Source organism: Scomber japonicus, chromosome 3 (genome assembly GCF_027409825.1).
Source record: "Scomber japonicus isolate fScoJap1 chromosome 3, fScoJap1.pri, whole genome shotgun sequence".
Classification (NCBI taxonomy): domain Eukaryota; kingdom Metazoa; phylum Chordata; class Actinopteri; order Scombriformes; family Scombridae; genus Scomber; species Scomber japonicus.
The window spans coordinates 23,955,589-23,980,250 of record NC_070580.1 but is presented as its reverse complement, the minus strand read 5'-3'; the positions used below and the strand labels follow the sequence as shown (position 1 = coordinate 23,980,250).

At 40.7% G+C, this 24,662-nt stretch overlaps 1 protein-coding gene across 1 annotated transcript; it reads right to left on the bottom strand.

Annotated features, from left to right (window-relative positions):
• Positions 1–1,525: 1,525 nt before the first annotated feature.
• Positions 1,526–14,343, bottom strand: LOC128355761 (mitogen-activated protein kinase kinase kinase 12-like). Its single transcript, XM_053316101.1, has 13 exons — positions 13,851–14,343; positions 10,906–11,089; positions 10,325–10,516; positions 9,896–10,054; positions 7,345–7,503; positions 7,008–7,116; positions 4,956–5,065; positions 4,561–4,677; positions 4,063–4,200; positions 3,149–3,860; positions 2,439–2,506; positions 1,808–2,108; positions 1,526–1,612 (listed from the first exon to the last, which is right to left on the bottom strand). The coding sequence occupies exons 1-13, from the start codon at positions 14,341–14,343 to the stop codon at positions 1,526–1,528; spliced, it is 2,829 nt and encodes a 942-aa protein (XP_053172076.1).
• Between the last annotated feature and the right edge of the window lie 10,319 nt (positions 14,344–24,662).

The following is a 24,662-nucleotide window of genomic DNA, read 5'->3' as shown; positions in this document are numbered from 1 at the left end:
ATACTAGAATTGCAAGTTTGCATAAATGGTTTAGATTCCCTAAATGATCTAAGCTTTGACATCTTTTCTGCTCTGCATGGCATGGTCATATGTCTTTAAAGGGTGGAGCTGAATGAGGGTAGACGACCATAAATGTTATCTATGGTTATCCCTATTTTGGTGTATTGTGTCCCTGTCCTCCACACTGTATTCCTTCAGTTATTAAACATCTGCCAGCAGTCTATCTTTTGCTGCATTTTCCCCTCTGTGGATGGAGCTAATATTTCATTTGGATGAGTCACAATTGGTGACACATTCATCAATATCCAATAGGCTATCCACACTTTTTCACAAGCATGCTTTTTTGATGTATATACACCCTCAGATGCTCAAAAAAGGGGTTTTCAAAGTGGTATTGCATTTAATACAGTAAACACTGCAATACTAATAAAAAAGCATGTCTGCCCTGAATGAACCAAGCTGTGGTTCCTTTGACTGGTTATATGCTATGACATACTGTACCAGAGCAGACATATTGCTTTTTTTTCTTTGTTCACATGTTGTTCCTCTTTTCTCTGTGTTGTGATGCTCGGACATGAACAACAGCTACAGTACATTCTACTACCATAAGCTTTTTGAGGTTCGAATAGAATAGCGCCACCTAAGTAGAAACATCAGCACCTTTAAATTATACAATCTCACATTTTAAAAATTTGTTCATTTTACAACGTCACATATTTACACCGATATTAAAACACAAAAGTAGAAAATGGCAACATAATCCATGATGAAAGTATAAATAAAACATGTAAACCATACAAATGAAAAATGTAAACATTGTTGTTTTTTTTAAATATCAATGAATTCACTGTAAAATAACAATAAATTAGTGCATAACGTTCTGAGAAGATTATAACACGATGATCATGAGGAAATCAGTCCATTTCATAAATTAAGTGCAAGCAGCGACATTAACAGCTGTTCCGGTAATGTTGACTATTAAAAATATTATAGAAGCCCTGACAGGATTTCATAATGTTCTAATAACATGACATTTTGCAGAAATATGACACGGTTTTTGAAAAAAACATGACACAAATTCTCATGACGGAGATAAAAATACAAACTGACATGGAAATGACAGACACATTAATAGACAGTCGTAGATGGCCTCTTTTAACTGAGGCCTCTGTCGCTGAGATGTCATTTGAAGGGTTTTTGCAAAGCTGATCTTGGGTCTGTTGCTATGGAGGGAACAGAGCGGGCTGCTGCTCTGTCAGCTCAGCTAGTGCCCCAGTTCAGTTTCACATCCTCGTGATGGATTTATCTCAAAAAGGAATGGGATTTTTCAGTTCCTCCCAGGATTTCAGTTTTTTGAGAGCAACACTCATCATTTTCCGAGGATTTATTTTGTGTTTATGGTTGTGAATCTTCATTTCCTGCTTTGATGCGATGTCCCTGATCATTACTCAGTGTATTGAAAGAGTGAAAGAGGCATTCAGAGGCCAGATTTGTGGGTGTTTGAGTGGGCTGAGGTGTCATGTTTTCACCAGTTGGTTGGAGGTTGACTGGGCTCCACACTGCCTGAATGGTCCAGCTCAGTGCTGTCACAATCAGAGTCATCATACAGGCCCTGGTAAAGAGCAAAAACATGAATTATCTGAGTTAGAACAGCAACACATACTAGAACGTTGATCTTAAATTGTAGATTTGTGAATGGCAACCTGTTTGCTTGTCTAGTCTGTAAAAGCCATTTAGTTTCACCTATCTGTTAGCATCGGTCTGTCTATACACCCCCCCCCCCCCTTATTCATTGCATATAGCATACCTCATAATTGCGGTCATTACTACAGAGCTGGGTCTTGACTTGTCGAAGAGCAGCCTCCTTCTCAGACAAGCCATCAGAGCCCAGCTGGGTTGGGTCAGATGGGTCAGCTGGAATCTCGGAGCCCTGAGATAGCAGGTCGTCGCTCTTGTCATCCAGACGCTCATCAGTGTTGGTGCTGACCACATCGGGTGTGCCACTGTGGGAGTGGTCAGTGGTGTTTCCCTCCTCGCCATCTGAGACGGACAAGTTCTCAGAGCTGAAGGTTGACAGGGACTGACATTTGCTCATGCTCACAGGACGCCTGCGGGTTATTGAAATAGGAAAGAGTAAATATATGCATGGGTTTTTTTCTCTCATTACATGGCATTGGTGCATTTATAAGTACAGTATTTCATAGTGGAGAGAAATTATGGGTGGAAAAATCAAGATTGAAGGATGACACAGTCCTCATGGCATATTTAAACCCAAGAGGCTGCAGTAAGTCCTCCATTCAGGCATATGAGTTCAAATAAAACTGTGATCATATGTGTAACATTTCATTTGTGTTACAGTAAAAAGATGGGCATGTTCGTATAGATGCACAGACAAAAAGGTATGTGTGATATAATTTACAGCTTTTAACAACCCTTACCGTCTTCTTGGCAACTCCACTTCACTGTCCACTTCTCCTTCTTCTTCTTCTGATGACACTCCACGTCTCTGTGGAGACGATTAACAGTAAACATGAAACATCAATGCTGCAAACTACACACTGACCACCATGCTGCTAAAACTACTGTGCCATCAAATACGAAATATGACCCTGATGACACTTATACTGATGCTTGATACCACTTCCAGAAAGAATAGTTGATTCAGGTTTTGGGTTCCCCCAAACATGAGGGGAGTCATATGCTGCAAGATTCATTTATGCTCAGATTTTATTTTACAAATCAGAAGACAAAACTCTTTTTGCAGAAAAATACTATGTCTGCATTTTTTTCCATCTTCAGATGCATTATTAGGTATATACCTCAATCCTTGCATATTAATTTTTGAACCTTCACAGTACGGAGTGGGGCATTTTTGGCCTGGCTGAAGTATTCCCTTTATATTTAGTCCTGATACCAAAAATGTTTAGTCTTTGTTGATCTGTAGCATAAAAAAAAATCTCCCTATTAAATGGGGAACTATTATTGATAACTTCAGTAAGAAAACAGTGATATGAACACTAGGTTGCTTAACTGGCAACAAATGAAATCAAATAGTCACAGTGCTGATTAATCTCTTGTCCCTTTTAAAGTAGAAATCAAACTGATTTTGTGAAACTGAGCACAGTTAGTACATATGACTTTCCATTACCTGACTGCGTGTGACTGCTGCTCTGTAGAGCAGTGCTGCAGGAGTGAGGCGTTGACTTCTGGGTGAGCGTGTGATCACTGTCCCATCCTCCTTCTCCTCACCATCATGAGGAATACGGGGGTTCCCAAGAACAGACGTCCTCCCTGCAGCCGCTCCCCGACCACACGGTGAGTCGGGGCTACTGGAAAACGGAATAGATGCTGCATCTTCGCTGGGCGTGTCACTGCGTGGAGGTGTTTCTGCTTGGTCATCAGGCCCTACACCCACGTCTGGGACCTCTTCGGGCCCTCCAGTCCTTCTACTCTCCCCTAGCCCAGCTGAGGCACTCTGACTGCCTGCTCTGTCCAGCCCCGGCCTCACCTGGCCCTTCCTCCTGCCTTCAGCCTCCAAGGTGGTTGAAATGAGATCAGGGCTGGAAGAGGACATCTTTTTCAGCAGGAGGTCATGCTGTAGACCCCTGAGGGCTGCACTGGGGTCTAGATGCTGCTTGCTGCTGGGAACAGATGAGGTGGCGTTAATCATTGCCAAGGAAGAGGAAAGGGTGGCTTTCAGCTGAGCCAAGTCCCCAGTGCTGCCTTTGCCAGCTTTCCTGTAGCGGGGTTTTCCTCTGCGTGAGCGGCCAGGGGAGGTAGAGCCCTTGTTGGGTATCGTGACCTGAGTCATGGACGAGTCCAGTTTGGGAAGGATCACCTCTGACTTAAGTAAGTCTGGCCTGAAAAGAGTTTTGACAGAGTTTTTTTTCAACCGAGGAACAAAATAAACTTTTCAATACATTAGAATTCATTAGTTGATATATCCAGTCTTCTTCCTCATTTAAATTAAAATAATATTAAGGTGCACTTAATTTAAGTGCCACTTCATCAAACCATCCACATATAATAGCTGCAAACATGAATAACATTTTACCGCCTCACCTCTTACTGTGGGAGGGCAGTTTCTGAGGTACGTTGCGTTTCTTCATGAGTTTCTCCATGGAGTTGGAGGAGGCTGATTGTCTGGAACTGTGGTGCTTGAAGCAGCTCGGGTACTTTTTGTCCAGCGACTGCTCCCTCCTGATGTTAAACACAAAGCCAACATTCATGTAATGGATGTCGATGGATACTCAGCAAGGCATAAGAGAGCCCTTTGTTACATGCACCCTGTGTAGACTGGATTTAATAGCTGTTCCTTTCACATTATGGACAAAACTTTATTTATCCATATTTTTCTTTTATTACAGAAATACATATTAATGGATAGCAAGCTATTAGTGCAAGGTATTTAAATGATTAAAGCTCTAGTTTATTAATGTTATAGTGAGGTTAAGTTTGCACTAAGTAGAACATTTATATACTGTACTATTCTTTGTCTCCTTGATTTCTAACCATTACTCGTAAGAGGATGTAAGTATATATCAGTGTCAGTTTACATACTTGAGCAGTTCTCTCTCTTTGATCTCCAGCTGCAGCATGATAGCGTTGAGCTCCATGTACAGATTGTTGGCTCTCTCCAGTTTCCTCTCGTAGTGCTCCCGGATGTCCAGTGCATGCCTGTGTGGAGAGGAACACATATTTATCTTCTACTACTTCAATAATGGCATTGATTACTACTTATAATACTGATTTAACTACATAAGGACATGATTGTATGTATCTTTTACTATCTCTTACTGAACATTTTGTAGGGGTGAAAAGCTGTAAGTGTTTTTTAAATTTTGTCTTTGTCATGTTGTCCATTTGTAAGTAGGTTTAAAATGTTGCACTTTAATTAGTCTGATTAGTATAATTTGTTTATTCTAGTAGTAGAGTCTTTGTTCTATGTATCTAACCTCAGTTCTTCTCTGCGTCGTTTGATCAGCTCCTCGTCCAGCCTGTGAAGACACGTCCCCTCTGACTTAATCTTCTCAAAGTGGTGCCTGACCTCGTCCCTCCACTCCGCCTGCAGGGACACATAAAACACATCCATCAGAGCAGGTATTAATGACCCGATCGATCTCGCAAACATTTCACAGTCAAGACTTAAAAAATAATAATTTATGTTGACAAGCAAATCAGTGTCATCAATTTAAACTACAACATGAACTTGTCATGTTCTTCTCCTTGTAATATTTGAAGTACTATACATGTGGTATATTACCTACATTTACACAGTTTTTTATTTTTGTTTTAGGTCACATTTTTGGATTTGTACATTTGGTGGCTGCTGCCATTCCTAAACTTACATTTAAAATAACAAAGCTTGGTTTAATTTGGTAATAAATAAATAAGTAAGCTTGATTGCGCCGTGGTTTGGTAAAAAAAAAAAAAAAAGTAGAGAGATTGGGGTTTATGTGTATCATTGAAACAAAATCCATTAAGCTGTTGGATGATAATCAATACTTGTGGAGAAAAACTGAACATGAAATAACATGACATGTACACACACAAAAAAAGCAGTGAGGGCATTTTTTGCACACAGTGGAGCATGACAGCTGTTATCTGATGCCTGTCATATCAAAGGACAAAGGAAGTCAGATATATGTATGTGTATGTGTGTGCGCGTATGGATGCAGATGCACTGGCACATGTGTATACCTCTTTTGTATGTGTGTGTGTGAGTGCGTGTTTCTGTCTGTGCATGAGTGATGCTCTTCTTATTAAGCTAATGGACTCTGTGCAGATTCTTCAATATCTCAAGTCCCCCCTCTCTCTCTCTCCCTCTCTCTCTCGCTCTCTCTCTTTGCTCTCTGCTCCCCACCATTAAAGAAATCAATACACTCCAGCAGCAAATACTTCTTTCTAACGTCACAAGAAAAATCCATTATGGGGCAGAGAGGAGAAAAACTGGGGAGGGCTGCAGAGGGAGGGGAGTAGTGCAGGGATAAAGAAATAAAGGATCAAGGATAAGTAGAGAGAGCAATAGAGGTTTGTGTTTTGCACAATATAACCAGAAGAAGAGGCGCAGTGGTTCGCTTCTAATAGGAAATCTTATTTCTACTGTTGGTGAGCACAAGTGTGTCTCTAGATTATCAAGTTATAAACAGATCAGACTGAGTAAAGACATATCATCCATATATTCATATATTTCTAAGTCTTTTGTCCTTCATCTGCTTGTGCTTGCAGTGGTCTAACATATCTGTCAGGGGCCCCCATCCCCCACCCAATAACAGGCCGACACACACACCCTCTTTCTCCATCACACAGACCTTCTCCATCACGCTTTGATGTGATGGAGGTTGAAAAGGTTCTTGCTTTGACCAGAAATCATCACTATCACGTAACAAGCAAGAAAGGAATTAATGGCATCAACAATAATTTGTTGTGATTGAAAGAACATGTATTATTAGTGGGTTCCCAAGAGGCCTGGGGCCCCAATGCAGCTGCACGCTCTACACTATCTATAGTAATGGCAGCGGCTTGACAGCAAAATTATTTTGCTAGAGATACTGGAGATTTTCTAGTTGAGTAACGAGCAGAACTCATTTATGAAACTCACCTGAGGCATCAGATCATTTATTTTGTTATTTGCTGAGGGAGAATGTGACTTGATAAATTATTGTTCTGAATTATATTTTCCCATAATTCTAAAACACAGTATATAATCAAGGCTTTAAATGAAGTGCTGTTTTTTGCGCATTTACTATGTTCATGTTTAAGATAGTGCTGATAAACAGTAAAAAAGCAATTTAATTGGACTCAATTATATAAAGTGTGTCCTGGTGGCTTAGAATTTAAGATGTGACCATGAAGCACAATTTCACTGGTTCAAGTCTGTCTTTCTCTCCCTCATTTCCTGTTATTTCGTTACTATCTGCTATTAAAGCTTAGGAAGTACAATTAAAATAAACCTGTCCTTTACATATAAAAGAGATTTTGAGTTAAGACCATTGAAGGAAGCTCACCTGGGATTGGAAGTAGGTTTCTTGTGGTGTTGATAAGATGTCTGCTGAGGCAATGTCCAGATGGAGGAGAATCTGTCTGAATGAAGGCCGGTTTCTTGGCTTGCAATTCCTATGAACAGTTCAAACAAATATTTTGTCAGTAGTGCAACTGACACTAAAGAAAATGACAACTCCTCTCCTTTTAATGTGTTTTCTTCTCTTCTCTTTCCTGTCCTTGATCCCTTTAACTCTATCCACCTTCTTAAGGTTTTTAACTTTATTATGTCATCTTACTGCTAATGCCTCAACTTTCTTTATCCATATCATTCTTCTCTTCTCTCTCCTCCTGCCTGCTCACCAGCATTGCCTCAGGAGCAGTTTGAAACTGTCGGGGCAGCTATCAGGTACAGGCAGCTGCAGACTGTTGTTGCCCACTCCCCAGATGATAGCAGAGGAATCCACATCCTTATAGGGCACTTCTCCTGTCAGCATCTCCCACAGCACGACGCCAAATGACCTGCAGACAGATAGGGCATATTTATTTTCAGACACATTGATAACAGATGAAAGGCAGCATGACTAAAATGTCACACTTTTAACTTTTCGATAACAAATCCTGCTTCTACTGTGGAGACTCTAGCAACTTTCATCTTTAATAAAGTATCCATCCATTTTTGACATTGTAGAAAGTTATCTTCTTAATGTAAAAGTCTTTGATGCTGATGCCTTTTGGATAGTCTTTGGTGGATAAAATGCAATATTATTAAAGTTTGATTCCAAATGATTTAGTCAATATTTACTCCTTGATAAATACATCACAGCTCCAGAAAACAGTTGGTGAAAAATGATTTAGATTTTCCAACTTTTGCCAAAATATCCATCAGTTCAGCGTTTCATTGATGAGTTTGGGCTCCGTCTCTATTTTGTATGGGACCAAGAAAGTGGGCCCTTGAGAAGGTTAGGTAACTAAGGAAAGTCTGTTGTTGGTGACTCCATGGGTTGCCAGGGTGACCATGTATCCAAGGTGCCAAGAGCATCACACACAGCACTGGGTAGGGGAGAGGTGATGTTGAGTTTACATGTGTATTTTTAGTGTCTCTCCATCTCCTTGTTTATCATTTATGATGTGAACATGTTTTTACCACCACTTAATGAAATAGCTGTTAATTAGATGATGGGTTACAACTACTGTATCGGTGTATTCCTGCACAGTATTTTATTGATGCACAATTCAATACTTGTCATGAAATTAAATTTGTTATGCATGTCATACACAACCAGTAGCTATATAATCATACTGAAGCACAATCTTGCTGTATTACATTTCAAATTGTAGTAGTTGTAATTGTAATGTTGGTGTAGGTCACATCATCTTCTGTCATTGTGCAACATCTTTTTGTGTAATTTTTTGTGTGTTTTTTGTGTTTAGGGATAATGACATCAGTTGATATGTTGGTTGCCCCCCCCCCCCCCCCCCCACCTAGGTCCATTAGTGGATGGATTGTTAAAGAATATTGTACAGACATTCATTGTTCCCAGAATGCCGCCATGAAGTTCACATATGTGTTATTGTTTGGGGTTTTTTTTTGAAAGATTTTTATTTGGCTTTTTTGGATAGAGAATAGTGAAGTGGCAGACAGGAAACAAGGGGAGGCAGATGGGTATGACTTGCAACAAAGGTCCATGGCTGGAATCGAACCAGCAACATTGCTGTAACGTAGCATGTGCAGTACCCATTTGGCTTCCAAGACTTAACAAATGTGGGCCAAGTGGAAACCACAATTTAGAGTGAGTCTCTTCCTCAGAATCTCAGAATTAATTATAATCACTTTGGTGATTTAAAGAGCCCCCTCAGACTTGTTTTAAGATATGAATAGACATTTAAATACACTACATTATACACTATATACATTTAAATAATTCTCTCTGCTACTATGTTTTGTAGTTGTGTGTGTGTGTGTGTGTATTTGTTGACCTGTGTGATGAGGTGGTGCAAGAAATCGCCCCTGAAGGGATGAATAAAATATTGAATAGAATTTAGTTTAATCTAGAAGAGGTTATATTTTGTTGTAGTTCAATTGAACTGAATTACCTTACAAAGTGTTAATATTCAGTTCTTTCTGTGTCCATTTTAATATAGTCCTTATATAAAAGTCAGAAAGGAACATGAGTGGTACCAGCTATAGCAGTATTTCAGCACAAAACAAAACTACATACAACATAACATAGTACTTAACCATTGGATTGGCCTACTATCAGGTGATTTACATAAATTTAAACAGAAGTGTATGGTATATACACCCATGCTTTGCTTTCTTTCTACATCAAAAGCTTTTTAATCCTATTTTCACTTCTCTGCTAATGCACTGCTGGCCCTGGGCCAAACCATCCACAGGCTTGGAAGGTTATTCCAGCCTCTCCTGAGCACTGCAGCATCTGGCAAATCAATTATTAAATTAGCCAGCGTTCCTTTCAGGACGGAGAGGAAGACTGATGGAGGGATGGATGGAGAGAGAGAGAGAGAGAGAGAGAGAGAGAGAGAGAGAGAGAGAGAGAGAGAGAGAGAGAGAGAGAGAGAGAGAGAGAGAGAGAGAGAGAGAGAGAGAGAGAGAGAGAGAGAGAGAGAGAGAGAGAGAGAGAGAGAGAGAGAGAGAATTGTGGGGGAGATCAGGACTTAACACAGGGCAACCCATCAGATATGGCAGAGGCCCTATACAATTTCATGTAATGAGATATTGTACATAATACCGAATAGATTTTCTGGAAATGGGACCCTGCGTTCTATACTGTAGTAGGCTGTAACTAATGAGATTCTATGCTGATCCAATGACAGATAAGACAAATCATAAGGGAACACTGCAAAGGCTCACAAATGCAAAAAGGACAGTTTAAAAGGATGCAACACCTACCAAATATCCACCTTCTCTGAGACAGGCTCATTGCGTATGACTTCAGGAGCCATCCAGGCCACCGTACCGGCAAAAGACATCTTGGTGCTCTTGTCACTGAGCTCCTTGGATGTACCAAAATCAGAGATCTTCACTGCATCATCGTAAGTGATGAGCATGCTGAAAAGACACATTGGATGCCATTTATCAATTTGGGGGAACAGCTAAGTTATGAAAATGTTCATCACATTCACACCAATCAACAAACATCCATTTGGGCCGTTCTAACAAAACACATCATTTTTCCATGCTGGTTAGTTCTTTTCAAAGTTTGCCAATTAGTTAAAACATCTCAAATAGGCTGATACGTGTGTGTATCTTTCTAAATGCTGCACAACAGTAGAAATACACATCACTACTCCAAAATTACACCAGGTCCATAAAACTCACTTTGGTGACTTGAGGTCTCTATGGATGATCTTGTGGAGGTGAAGATAGTTCATGCCACCAGCGATACCCATGGCCCAGTCCATCAGAAGCGATGGAGTGATTTTCCTGCCTGCTCTCAGTACCTCATATAGCTGTCCTTGGGCGCAGTACTCCATAAGGATGCAGTAACATGGAGCCTGGGTACAGATACCTCTGAGAGTGTGAAGAAGTATGAACAGTATGTTAGGACAGCGTATATTAGAGTAGTTACAATTCCTGTAATGAATGGGAACTGTCAGATTTTATGTAATTTATGTTTATAAAACCTTTTCAAAACCTCTTAAAACATACTGCACAATAAACCAAAGCCCACTTGATTAATTAAAGGGTAGATTTCATAGTTATACATTAACTACAAAATGCATTAGCAGCAGTGCATTCGAGATAGTAAACAAGGAATAATGGTTTCATCAAGGACAAAGATCACAAAAAAAATTAATGCAAACACAAGCTAGTCTTAAACAAATGTTCTCAAATATTACTCAGCATATTAATGGCAAATGTCTCATGACATAATACACCAATTGATCATTTTTACTAACTTGAAAGTGATGATGTTGGGGTGTTTGAGCTTGCGCAGGTGCTTGATGTCTGTCTCCTTGATGTTTCGCACTTTCTTCACAGCCACTTCCTGTCCATGCAGTTTGCCAAGAAAGACGGCACCCTGGGCTCCACTGCCCACCCACTGCAGGTCCGATATCTCCTCAAATGGGACTTCCCATGCCTCTGAGATTGGGGAAGAAGATTGAGGCAAAGTGGTCGGTGAGTTTATCTCTGTACTAAAATCTCAATTATTAATGTAAAACAGGGCAATGATTGTATTCAACTGTACAGATTACAGGTCAATTTCACCAAATCGAATTACGAAACTGGGCTGCTAATTAATATTCCTAAATTCAGCTGATGCTTCATATTAACTGTTATATCAAAAACTAAACATCAATGCAAAAGAAATATCCCTTAGCTATGAAAGTGGTGTTGCTTCAGTGGGACCGCCATATTTTACTTAAAAATTTCAACTTAATATCACAACAGTTATTGGATGGATTACTTCGATGGTCCTGTAACATCTCCTCTAGACCATGGAGTTTGTAGTTCAGAGTTAAATAACATTTGCTACAGATATTCATTGACTTATTCAGTAAAATGCTTTGACATCTACTGGACTAGCACATCATTTTGTTCAGACATTCATGGTTCCCAGATGATACATTTGATCTTTCTCAGTTATGACCAGATCCCAGTAAAACCTTCAATCAACCTCAAATTTGCTTTCGTTCTAATTGGCAAAGTTCACATGCTAATAAACTAAACCATATGGAGAACCTGGTTAATACTGTCTGCTAAACATCAGCACGTAAGCATTATCACTACATGCAAATGCTATCAAATATAGCCTGACAGAGCTGCTGGTGTAGATGTAGACTACATGTCTTGTTTCAGTGTTTTTGTATTGTTATTGTGATGATTGATCTATTCCTATAAGCTCCTGCTGTGCTGTGTAGCATAGTGTTCATATGTTCATGAAATGCTAATGAAATTTAGATAGAAACATGTTCCACTGCCACATATATTCAGGAACTATATCAAAAGGTAAAGTAATTACACAAAGAAAGAAAAAAAAAGTCTTATACCAAAGCTGTGAAGGTGAAGCACCACTTCTATATAAATCTGTAACAGTTAAACCTGTTGTAAGCCGTGCTTCATACAGTCAACACTGAACCCAGGTTGATATCTTGTTCTGTTGTTGAACCTCATTTTAACCTATACTTGGGGTGCACAGGCAGACATACAGGAAGCTCTAATCTCCTGTGGGTAATTCTCCCTCAGCCTCCTAAATCCTGCTTAGTGCCATTGTGGGGCTGATGCGAAACAGGGGTCCAATGCTCAGGAGGGGGTTAGAGGAGAGGAGGGAGGGGATTTGAGAACCTAATATGGATGTATAGTGAACGGAGAGGTGGAGGGATAGCGACGGTACTGGTGGTGGTAGCTAGCTTTGTGTGTGTGTGTGTGTGTGTGTGTGTGTGTGTGTGTGTGTGTGTGTGTGTGTGTGTGTGTGTGTGTGTGTGTGAGTGAGAGAGTCAAAAGAAAATAAATGGGGATTCCCCAAGGGTTGACAGGGGTCCATGTGGCCAAAGACAGGCTGTTAATACAGAGAAAATATACAGCCTGCTTTACTGCTGTTCTCAACCCCGAGCAAAGAACATTTATCATATTAATAAGGATGATATGAATGATTAATGCTCTGCAGTGATTGATTGAGGGCTCAGTGTCTAATGAGCCCCTCAAATTTTCCACAAAAAGACATAAGGACATATCTGATACCCCAGACTTTCCCTCAGCTTTCTTTGTTTGGTTGGAAAATTTGAGGAAATTTAGCCACCCCACAATCCTTCAGAATCAATAAAAGGACAGACACTTTTCATGTTTTCTCTTGTCCTACATTGTTCCTTCTGATCAAAGCTTGAGAATGGAGTATTGTCATTCGGCAGGCAGGCATTCAGTTACAATACCCCTATTTATTGTATTCTATTTTACAATATCCGTTTTGCTCTCGTCAGTGTGGGTGACTCCCTGTGATGCTGCACAGAAGAGGGGAACAGTGAGGTGCAGATGGGCTGGGAGTGATAACAGCACAGGATGAAAAGGAGAGGAAAGGAGACAAAATGAGAAATGCAAAGAGGAGGGGGGGTGGAGGGCAGAGAGGAGATGTGGAAGTCAAATATAAAAGGGCGATAAAATATCAGAAGGCTATAAAGACAAGGAGAGATATAAATTTGCCACCTTTGTGACTGATATATGACGCCGTATTTATTTTTATCAAGTTTGCGTTTGGCATCTTATCCGACTTTATATGTTCATGTCAGTATTAGAAATTAAGTGTTTCTATTCGTGGACGTGTTTATGTGTGTGCATTCATCCTTGGTCGCATGCTCATGTGTGTGTGTGTGTGTGTGTGGGAGGGGTGTGCGTGTATGCGTGTGTCAGGTTTGCGTTAATAGAGATGAGAGGCGCAGGGTCAGAGCGTGGCCATGCATAATTCATGAAGCAGATTTGGCAGAGGAGTCCCAGGGGAGCTCCGCGCTATTGTAGTGGCTGCAGACATAAACAACACAGCATCGCAGGGAGCTAGTTTCATTGGGGGAGTAGCAGTGGGGAGGAGGTGGGGTGGGCACAAGCAGGTGAACTGATGGGAGGGGGGGGAATATCAGGGGAAAATAAGCCCTTTGCAGCTTTGATTGAGTCTTTCTCATTCTTAACGTCAAGGAAAGTATTTGTTTACAACATGGCCTTTGTGGGAGTAATTTTTCTACCAACTGTTTAATGTAATTAAACTGGGGGATAAAATCATTTAATTAGCATATCAAAGTGTCAGACTGGAATTAAATGGGGGGTAGTGGTTGTTTTTATTGGAATACTAAAAGCAATCATTCATTCAATTGTGTGCTGGAGTGTCCCATGAAATGGTTTGGACAGCTAGTCTTACCATCCAGGTTGTGTTTGTGCTCTGTGGAGTAGGCTTTGCCAATCATAGTCCAGACAGGCCGCAGACACCCAAACAACCCCTCCAGAAACCCTCCTCCCCCTCCGTTAGACTGGCACTGTAGCCTGGCAGCGTCCGCCTGGCTCCTGACCGCGCTGCTGTCCATCTCCTGCCCCTCTCCCTCCGTCCTTCCAGGACACCCATCATGATCGTGGAGCTTCAGGACACTGTTGGCAAAGTGTTCTTGTTGTTCCTCGCTCGGTGTCTGGTTTTGCCCAGAAGTCTGCCCTTCTCCTCCTCCACCCCCAGGCTCAATGGCGCCCCCGGTATCTATGGAGAGGACGTTGCGAAGGACGCACTGGGTCGGGGTCAAGTCCATTTCTGGGGTGCAGGGTGTTTCGGCATCGAGCCGCCGAAAGGATGGGGGATCAGACAGGGGTGTGTTGAAGCCGGAGAGAGAGGGTGAAGGGGCACGAGGTTCATGAATTAGTGCCATGAGGGACTGTGGTCGTCCCAACAACTCGAGAACTGGGAGCCTTCACAAGACCAAACACAGAGAGAAGGAGAGAAAGAGAATGGAAATTGTTACAAATCAAATTTAAATGAAATCATTGCCATTACCCTCTGAGCGCTCCCAATGCCATGGCCGATTTAGCTGAATATTAAAAGGAGAGTGTCATCTCTGGATGATAATTTAAGCCTATTATAAGTAGAAACAGTAGCTATGGTTACTAAACTATCATTACTGGCAGTGAAACTCAATGAGGCGCTACAAATTGCTCAAGTCTGATCCAAGCAGCTCTGAACTACAGTATCTGTAAAAGCAAGGAAGAAAATGAGCCTTGAGCAATGATCAATATCACAGAAATGCACATTCATGTTTTCTGTTCACATCTGGTTCAAGTCATTTTTTGTTTTGTCGTATCTTATCACTTAAGCGCTGCTGTGTTTTCTATTCAAAGGATGACACACAACAGAAAGTACACAACTACAGTACACCTCGAGTCAATAAGATGCAAGTTTGGTAAATAGATATTTGACAGTATGACAGAGATATGCATTTTTTTTATATTGTTTATCATTTGAAACACAGATGCATCTTAGTATCTCTCAGAAATTATGATCTATTGCTTACTACAGAAAGATACAGGTGAAGGTAGGATTACATGGGTATCACTATACAGCCTAGCAATTGGGGCACTGATATTTACTAATGAGTTTCTAAATATGTCAAATTATAACTAGAATATGAAACATGATCCACTATGTGTGGATAAAATGATCAGCCTGTCTGGACCATGAATCTGAGTAAACCTCTGCATGGACAGTATGAAACCCCTCTAATGCCAGTTTGACAAACTTTAATATTGCCGGTGGAGCATCACAGAACCTGATTTAAACAATTTCTCTGTATGTCTTACAGAATATTATATAAATATTGAATTTCTGTTGCTTTAGCATATTAACAGTTTACAAACCAAAGTTCAATAGGAAGAATAGTGCCACATCCTTATTTTAAATCATGCTTTTAGCATGTTAAAATGTATGAGATCAAATGATGGCTGCACTGTAGCATAATGAGGGAATTCTGAACGCCTCTGAACGCCTCTTCAAAGCTTGACATTTCTCCAAGGACAACACCATATACACGCTCGGCTGAGGATGAAAATGCATTATTTCTTGTCAGAGTCTTTTGAAGTGATCCACTCCTCCTCCGCTGCTTGTGACAAGTCACACTAAAGAGGTGACAGGTTTTACCCACTCAGTGGAGTAATGATACAAATGAAAAGCCATAACAGCACCAGCATGATTTTGTTGTAACAAAATAAACATGTGTTTGTGCTTTTAGAAAAACCCAAACGGGGAGCTTGTCTTTTTCCAAAGCATCACTTAGTCATTGTGAGGTGCACTTCAGGTACTGTCCACATCCCAGTCAGTTTGAAGGTCAATTTGAATCAAATTACTATGCCGACGTGCTATTACAGAAAATTATATCGACCAGCCTACTGCGACAATTACTCTGACTTAAAGTAATGTGCCAGCATCTAATGTATGAGCCATCAGCCCAGTGTGCCATGATACCACTACCTACTGTATGTATATAAAAAACATCTATAATTCATAAATAAGAATAGAAAATAATCCAAACCCAGTCTGGAGGATTCATTGATCAAACCACAACCATAAACCGTAAAGCCTGGAAAAAAAACATGCTCATTATAATTTCCTGCGCAGATAGAAACGCAACCACTGAGACACATCTCGTGTCTGAAATCCGGAATAATCACACATCATTCACATTCGACTGATCCTGTCTGCTAATAGTCCTGCTCTCCGGCTCCCACTTTATTTATTCCCGAGGTATCAGCTGCGCGAAGTGCAGGAGCAGGATACGGTCTGTTACAGGCCAGCGCATTGTGGATGTATATCGAAGGGCTTTCTTGCGTGCTTCACCGCGTCTTCTCTCACCTCCTGCGGTTAAAATCCCCGGTGCACCAGCAGAGCATCACACTAAAAAAACTAAAGTTACATCCAAACACACTATTGCTGCTTAAGAACATGGACGCGTTATTTGGTGCTCTGCTTTTTATGTCTCTACCTGCTTATCACACAAGCTGTAATGCAAAAAATCCGTTTCCTACCTCAGTACTGACTGCTGAAGTCCATCGCTGGTAACGTTTTCCCCCACTTTAGTTTAGAGATCAAAATCTGATAATTACCGCCTAATAATACTTCTGATTTTCTGGTTCAGTCTGTACAATTAAAGACTCCTCCTCCTCCTTCTCTCCGCATCCGAGGTTTCAGAGCCGTGGATGACTGGAGGTCTGCGTCTCTGCAGCGTTTATTCCAGTGAGCAGTAAACACAGCTCCAGCTACGCTCCCTTGGTTCGCTTGTTTTTCTGCTCCTGCACCTCCTCCTTCTTTTCCATTCTCCTCTGAGGATGCAATCTGCGCACACTCAGGAATTTATACGGCTGTTGTATCTCACCTATAGTAAACAGGACGGGGAGAGCGGAGAGGAGGAGAGAAGAGGATGGGATGGGGGGTGGGGGGGTGGGGGTGGTTGATGTCCTATCAGAGAAGAAATGCGCTGTGACGAGCCCAGTCCGGTGAGACGCGGGACAACCGCAGCAGGTAAACGGGTTTATGAGACTACTTTTAGGCAGGGAGGGGGGGTCAGCCGGTATGTGAGGTGATCAAAATGATGTCATCTCCAAAGCATGCAGCATTTGACTGGACAGCACCATGTAAATCCCTTCAAACCCTATTAACGCCCTCTGTATCGAGTGTAATTGGTGCATAATCTGCGAACAGCCCGTCTGCCACAGAGGGAACATGAAGGAAGGGCAAGTCGGGCTTTTTATTTTATTATTATCATCTCCAATCTCCAATGACCCATTTCTTTGAGATAAGACGAGTGGGACAGCTCAGGAGGACCTAAATGGGACTTTCCCCAGACGTGATTTTGTTTCCCTCAGCGACTTTAATTAACCTGAATGAAATAAAATACCACACCAATTGAAACAACTGTCACTGCTGTGTTTGAAGCAGATCATATTATCCGCAAAACAGCCTATTCTTCAAAGTCTCAGTTGAATAATTCAAAGTTATTCTTGCACGCATGTGCTTACAGGATACCACAAAATCATATAAGCCATATCAAAAATTATAAAACAAAAAGTCCAACCAACCCCCTCCAAAAAAACCCAACTAATTCATATATCCCTGACAACACATACAATAACATACTGGAGAAATCAGAACAAATGTCAATGAAATAAGCAACTTTGCCTCCTTTTACAGGCTTTTGAGACAGAATTGGGAAACTCAAAAACATAAACATATAACAACCATTCCAACTTTTTTATCATTACCACACCAGAATATTTCAGGGTTTTGTTGAGCCATTTCATGAAAAACACGATGAGGAAGAATGCAGGCCAATTGGGAGATCATGAAATCACTGTAAACAGCAGAGAATCTTCCAAGAGTCAAAATATTTGGCTGACATGTAGAAAGACGTGTTTGTTTAACAGCTGGGGATCCCGTGTCTGAGCTGTGTATTTACTGAGAGTCTAAATGGTCGTAGCTACATGACCCTTTCTGAGTGCTAAATCCAAATCCAGGCCTTATCTCCCAGATTAAACCCATGTTGAGCTTAAACCCCATAAGGATGACCTCATCGTGCTGCTTCCACTGTAGACAGTGGGGGAAACCCCAACTAGTGTGCCAACCATGTGAGACTAAGACACCTGCTCGTGCACAAGCTCTCAAAGCCCCCCCTTTGCTGTGCTTTGTCAAATTAATAATGAAGAAAGATCACTGCATTGGTTTCGAATTAGATACCTCCCACAAAAACTGCAGTTACATAAATTGGTTGTTTCTGTTTTCATTTATTCCTCTTTTTATTCATCTTCTGCCTTCTGATTTTCTTATTTCTAAGTTGTTTTGTCGTTTTCTATGCAGTGATACAGAAGTTTTTTATGACTACATCTAAAATTCTATATCATCTTTTATCTCATCTTCTAGTTCCCAAATTAATATTCAAAGAACCTTGCCCAAATGTGGTTTATTAATGTTTCATGTTGATACAGTGGGAAGAAATAAGCACTTAATTCATTCTTGCTACTTTATTCCATTCATATCTACAATTCCTCTCCCTATTCTGTCTTAAGGCAGTCTGAATGGAGTAGCATATTCTCTGTTCTATTTCTATCTTTTTCTTAAAACTTTCTTCATGATTTATTTATTGGAACTTATAGCTGCAGGACGGCTCCTTGTCAGGGATCTTCGAGCCTCTAAGGATCGGTGCTGCTCCCTCTGATGTCCACCAACACAGCCTCAGCTTCTTTTGTGTTTACTCCACCAGATTGAACACTGCAGGGTATCACTCTTTATCAGATGAAAACCTCAAATCTACAAAGTGACAGCTTTTCAAAAATGCATGCAGAGGGACTGGTGCTGAATTTGTAAAGAAAGTAATAAGTGTATTGTAACATATCCATTAAATAAGTGCAAAATCATGTTTTCATTTATTGGGAAAATAAATCAAAATGTGCAAAATTACAACTACACAGCTTTAATCTGACTAAAGGAATGACTGTATGACAAACACTATGCGGTATGCACCCAAATGGCTGATGTAAAATGCTGCATTGTTTGGCAACAGGCCTCATAATCTGTAGGAGGGTATTACCAGAGGCCTGCAGTGAAGGATGTGAGGAATGGCATGCGTGTAAATGTCTGTGCATGTGTGTATACATGCCTCTGACTATGAGTGTACAGTATGTTGTGTACAGCCCCGTGCCAAGTGGACACAGATTGTCCCAGTCCGGTATAGGAGGTAGGGGTAGAGGTGTGTTTGGCTGGGTGCAGAGTAGGGAATGAGGGGGAGGGCAGCTTCTGGCTCACTGGAGAGCCTATTTATGGATCCTCATCGAGAGGCCCTTGTGTTACTCATTGTCACTTTCACTCACACACCGCTGAATAGGCGGCCAATCGTCAAATCCACTCAACTCTGTTCCTAAAGGGAACATGAACAAAAGAAGAAGAGATAATTGGCATTCTGCTTCAATGCCATATTGACTGAAAACCAACAGCAGAGACATCCTTTCTGATGATAGAAGAAAGGTAAGTATGTGTTTACGTGAGCCTTTACTGTATATGTCATTGTCGACATAGAGTAATCTGTCTCTGACTGCCAGAGGAAGCTGACATTGAACAGTATTGTCATCCATCAGACTGCCACTGTTTGTGTTTCGGCCATATCACCTACTGATGGGATTCATTAATATTGGCGCCTACCAGTATTGGTGGGCGTGTAGTGGGTGGGAGGATGGGGGATTCTCCATTTCAATAAGATGATCTCACCTCCTGTCTGCAGCTCGGGATGAAGAGTTTCCATTCACAAAGTGTGCCATTCACACATGCACAGGTTCAGGCGCATGCAGACGCACATACATGACCAACACGTCTCCAAACAGGATGCTGAGGAGACAGTTGAGCCAATGAGGCAATACTCAGGTGAGATCATTGCCGGACTCTAAAGTTCCTCTTTCCGCTTCAAAACTGCAGGATGAGTGGTTGGCGCCTTGCATCATTTGGCCTTGGCTACATTATAGTACCACATCCTCAGCAGCGGAAGAAGATGTAATGATGGAGAACAGACTGAAAACTTATTGGATGTACACACATTTTTGCATCTATAGTCAAACATTGTATGTGCATATTTACAATTTCTCCACATTTCTTTAAAATTTCGCAACCTCAACTCACAATTTGACAGTTACAAGAAGTATCCCAGGCAAGGGAAGGATCATAATGACTCATTCCAGCATGTTCTCAAATATGCTAATTCAACATTTAGATCAAGCACTGCTTTGATCTTCCAGGGAGATTAGAGATGCGTCTGATTTCCCTTTGAAACCTCCGAGAGGCGAGGAGGCAGCCAGGCAGCCTGCTGTGGAGAGCCTCTGGCAGCGGCCGGTCAGGAGAGGGTTAATAACAATAAAGGGGAGGTTGGAGAAGCCTTCCTGAAAGTCACGTGGTGTGTGCCGGGAAGGGTGGGTAGCGGAGTGAAGGGAGGGGGGCAATGAGAGGGGGTGGAGTCTGGAGCATGTTGCCGTAGAAACAGAATCCTCAGTTGGCCAGTGTGAAGTCAGAGGCGTAATATTAGGTGGTGACTGCAGTTAGATGCTGCTGGTGGTGTGAGGTGGGTGGATGGATAGGTGGGGAGGGGAGGAGACGAGAGGAGAGGGGAGGAGGGGTGACTCACACTAGGAGACGCACTCTGCATTCTAATGGATGGACACACATGTGTACACACATACACATACATCCTTGGCTACATCACCTAAACTTTTAATCCTCAATGCCATTTCTCATGGCATGGCTCAGCATTATCCCGCACCACTCTACTTCAGAGGATATAATTAATTCATTATGTCAATGGAAGATCCATTAGTGTATCTTGGTGGCTTCACTTGTGTTGAGAAAGGGCATCTATTAGAGGCAACCTAATGCTCAGACAGGCTAGTAAACTATAGCTGTGTAACTAGTGACGGTATAATTGCATAGCACACGTAGCAATTAAAGCGATAATATGTGTAAACCATGCTCAAGATTATCATTGGATTAACTACACTTCCCAAATGCCCTTGAGTGTAGCTGCTCACCAGCTGTTACAGGGGAAGTGTTGATAATTATGTTGACGATTTTTAGGCGGTTGTTTTGAGGGTCTTCTTCTTTTGGCTGTAGGCAAATCAGTTTGTATCTCATTAGATCTGTTATCAGTGCATGGCCCATGTTAATGAACTTTTTCTCTCAGGGTGGATGACAAGAAAGCACTTAACTAGCAATAGCCCAAACAGATATTTTCTCAAATGCACAACTCTGAATCCTAACAATTAAAAATATATGAGATGTGTGATGCCTCAGGGTTCACAAAGGCAATTCATTCTCAGAGCCAACCAAATGTTTAAATTAATATAATAAAATAATATGATTCAATTATTCTTGTGGATTTTTTTAGTATTAACAATTATAGATTGTCTTAATTCATGCAATTAATGCATCTAATACTGCTTCTAATATTGTGATGTTATATTAAGCCCTTTATCAGAGTGAATTTGTATGCTCAGCTGACAGAGATTGTGCAACAGTAATTAATTTTATGTTTATGAATTATTATTATAATGTGAATTGATATATTGTATGCTTCAAAATGACACATATAATTTGGAAGCACATATGTCTCATCATTCTATGCATGTTTTGCTTTTTTTTTACACTAGGGAAGAGTTGCTTTGGATAAAAGTGTTTGCTAAATGAAATTATAAATTGTCTCGCGGTTGCAGTGCTTCATCATTTTTGAAAAACCTTATGAGCCTATAGTAAAACTTTCAACTTTTCAGCAGTCCTTGCCATTTTATATGTGTTACGACATAGCAAGACATTTACGGCAATCGGCTACACTAAAAACAAGGCTTACCAAGTCTGCATTTTGGCCTTTATTGTGATTCAAAAACCAACAAGATATATAAATCCCTGTGTGTTTCTTCTAGTTTAGGAAAATTCATTTTCTCAATTGTGTAATCAACACAATTTCACATAATCAATATCCAGTAATTAAAAATGAACGCACTGTTTAAGTACAAGTAATGAGAAGTTTTGAGCACAATTTGAATATATGAAATTGTTTGGTTCTGTTTATATACTGTATGTACCATATAAATGTTTCTTTATTTTAACCACTAGAGAATGTTCTGCCGTTCAAGGTGGCCACTGCAGGGGGGAATGTGACGTACACTTGCCCTGTGGCAAATAATTGACTTTTCGATCGAATGCTGCCACTGCTCTTCCTTTTAAGGCAAGCTCGGGCAGGATCATTTCCCATCACTGCTGCATGTAAAACTGGAAGCAGCAGGGAAAATCACAGGCACTGTGACGTTTTCTCGGTCACCACCCATATCTCACGGTTTAGAGCCAGCCAATGGGGAGCATCCTCGCTGACGGATGCAGAGCTGGCCAGTTAGTGTTGTAGAAGGCTGGCCGATGACCATTTGCTTCAGGGTTGTTTATTTCAGTGTGCTTGTGACCATGACTCATTCCATTTTTGGGAAAATGCAGTAGCTATTGTACCCTCTGAAACAAAGCAAAATAAAAAATAATCTCTTGACCCATTTTATATACATATATATAATATTTCTGTAATTGTCCATTTAGGCCTTTTTAGCTTGAGACCCTCAATGTGAGCTGTAATATTATCTGTAGATGACGCATTTTATAGCTTCAATGGACACAAGGACATGATGGGAACCACCAATCTAAGCTTTAATGTCTGTCTCTGACTTTCTTTCTGTTTTGCATATCTCTGTTCTGTTAAGCAGTTGTATCCTGTCAACACACATAACTTGTTAAAGATGAGATAATCCTCTCCTCATTTGCTTAATACATTCAGCATAATAAGAGGTGGTGGCATTGTTTCCCAAATTTGTATTCTGGAAGAATAGCCACCAATTATACAGAGTTATGCTAATTACCCACTTGACTGGATCACATATTAGTTGTATTAAGAGTCTATAATTAATTCAACTGTAGTAAAGTGGCCAATTATTATTTGTGACAAAAGCAATGGCACATTAAGGATGTGAAGATATAAATGACAGGTTGTGTACTTGTTTTGTTGTCTCAAAAACAAGTAGCCAGTGTAAATTAATCATTCAATACACCATCAGGAGGCAAGTTTAGCATGGTTGCTGTCAGTGCAGTGCGCTGTCCATGGTGCTGATTATGGGTTATATGGTCTAATGGCAAGTACAAAAGGTACCAATTTACTCATTGAACCTTTGATCATTGATAACAACCAGATGTTGAAAATGGGGATAAAATTGGAATGAATAGTTTAAATTATTTGAGGATTTTAAATCTTAATTTTCCTACAACAAATGAAGACAAAATCATATTTTTTCACTTAATAAACATTAAAGACAGTATGTGCAATTAAGTGGCATTATCTCAATAGAGTTATAAAGAGTTTAAGTCATGACCCCACAACGTTGCATTTTTCAGCAAGTGATACTTACTAAAACAAACATTTTCTCCCGATTGGCAATTTTTATCTTATCAGGCTTAATACAAGACTAATAAACTGGACACATTCAGTACACACATACACACATTGATGCAACTCCAAACCAAATCTTTGTTTTTCAATATATAAACTATGGGTGATGTTTTGGTGCAAATTAACAGCAACAAGTCAGGTTAATAGCCAGGAAGTGGATGGACCGTGGTGGGCGTCGACTTCTTAAGACATTTTTCAAGAGAAAGCCTGGACGCTACCCCTCCCAGGAAATTGGAAGCCCCTGCTTAAATCAATGTATCGATTTCATTACGCTGAAATAAAAACGTGTCAACATATCTGGTGATTTGCCGTCAAGACTGAGCAGCAGCAGAACAGCACAGTGCCTACAGCGACACCTGGCGGTTGCAAATATAACTGACTGAAATACTCCCCGACTAGACAGGCTGTTAAAAACCTTGCAGCCTTGGAGTGACCCTCCTTTGTCCCAGAATGAAAATAAACATTTTACCTCCAAATCCTAACAGCAGCAAGCTGTCTGTCATTAAATGCACCGTAGTACAATACAAATTTAAAAATAAAAAATCAGACATTCACAGTACATCAGTGAGATTAATCATATCCTGCAGGAAACAGAGTCTGCGATCAGAATTGAAATATAAACGTACCTTTTGCAGGCTCGGTGCTACTGCAGTCAGACTGTCTGGTCCACTGACTGACTACTACAGGGGTCCCATCTGGCTAATTACCTTGTCAATAAGGTGATACCGCGAGAACGGGAATTGAGCTGCCCCCTCCCGACCACTCCTCCTTAAGGTTCACACCCTGATCATAATGAAGTTATCACAATAGCTGTTCAAATTGTGCCTCATTAACCAATTTTAATTGTATTAACTTGGAATTTTAAGAGTGGTTAATATCAGGATTTATGGGAAAACACAAGTGAACCACATCAAGTATATGTCTTACTAAAGCCAAGCCAAGCTAAACTTCACAACATACAAATTTGAAATATCACTAATAAAATAAGTTTTTCTTTCTTTCAGTGCTTAAGTCTATTTGAGGCTGCGTGAAAGAAGAAATATAAATTAATAGATCAATCTGCTTGGGGAAACTAAGAAAAACGAGCTGCCACAACCCCAAAACCTCCATCTCTCCCTCACTCTGTGCATATCTCACCTATAGGTGGCCATCACGCCCAATTTGATCTCAAGTGGGCCAGAAAAATTTTG

Coding starts and splice junctions, on each gene's coding strand:
- LOC128355761 (XM_053316101.1), bottom strand. CDS start 14,343: ATGGCACTAATTCATGAACCTCGTGCCCCTTCACCCTCTCTCTCCGGC. Junction 10,517..10,905: donor CCCAACATCATCACTTTCAA/GTTAGTAAAAAT, acceptor TCACACTCTCAG/AGGTATCTGTACCCAGGCTC. Junction 5,066..7,007: donor AAACCTACTTCCAATCCCAG/GTGAGCTTCCTT, acceptor GTGTCCCTGCAG/GCGGAGTGGAGGGACGAGGT.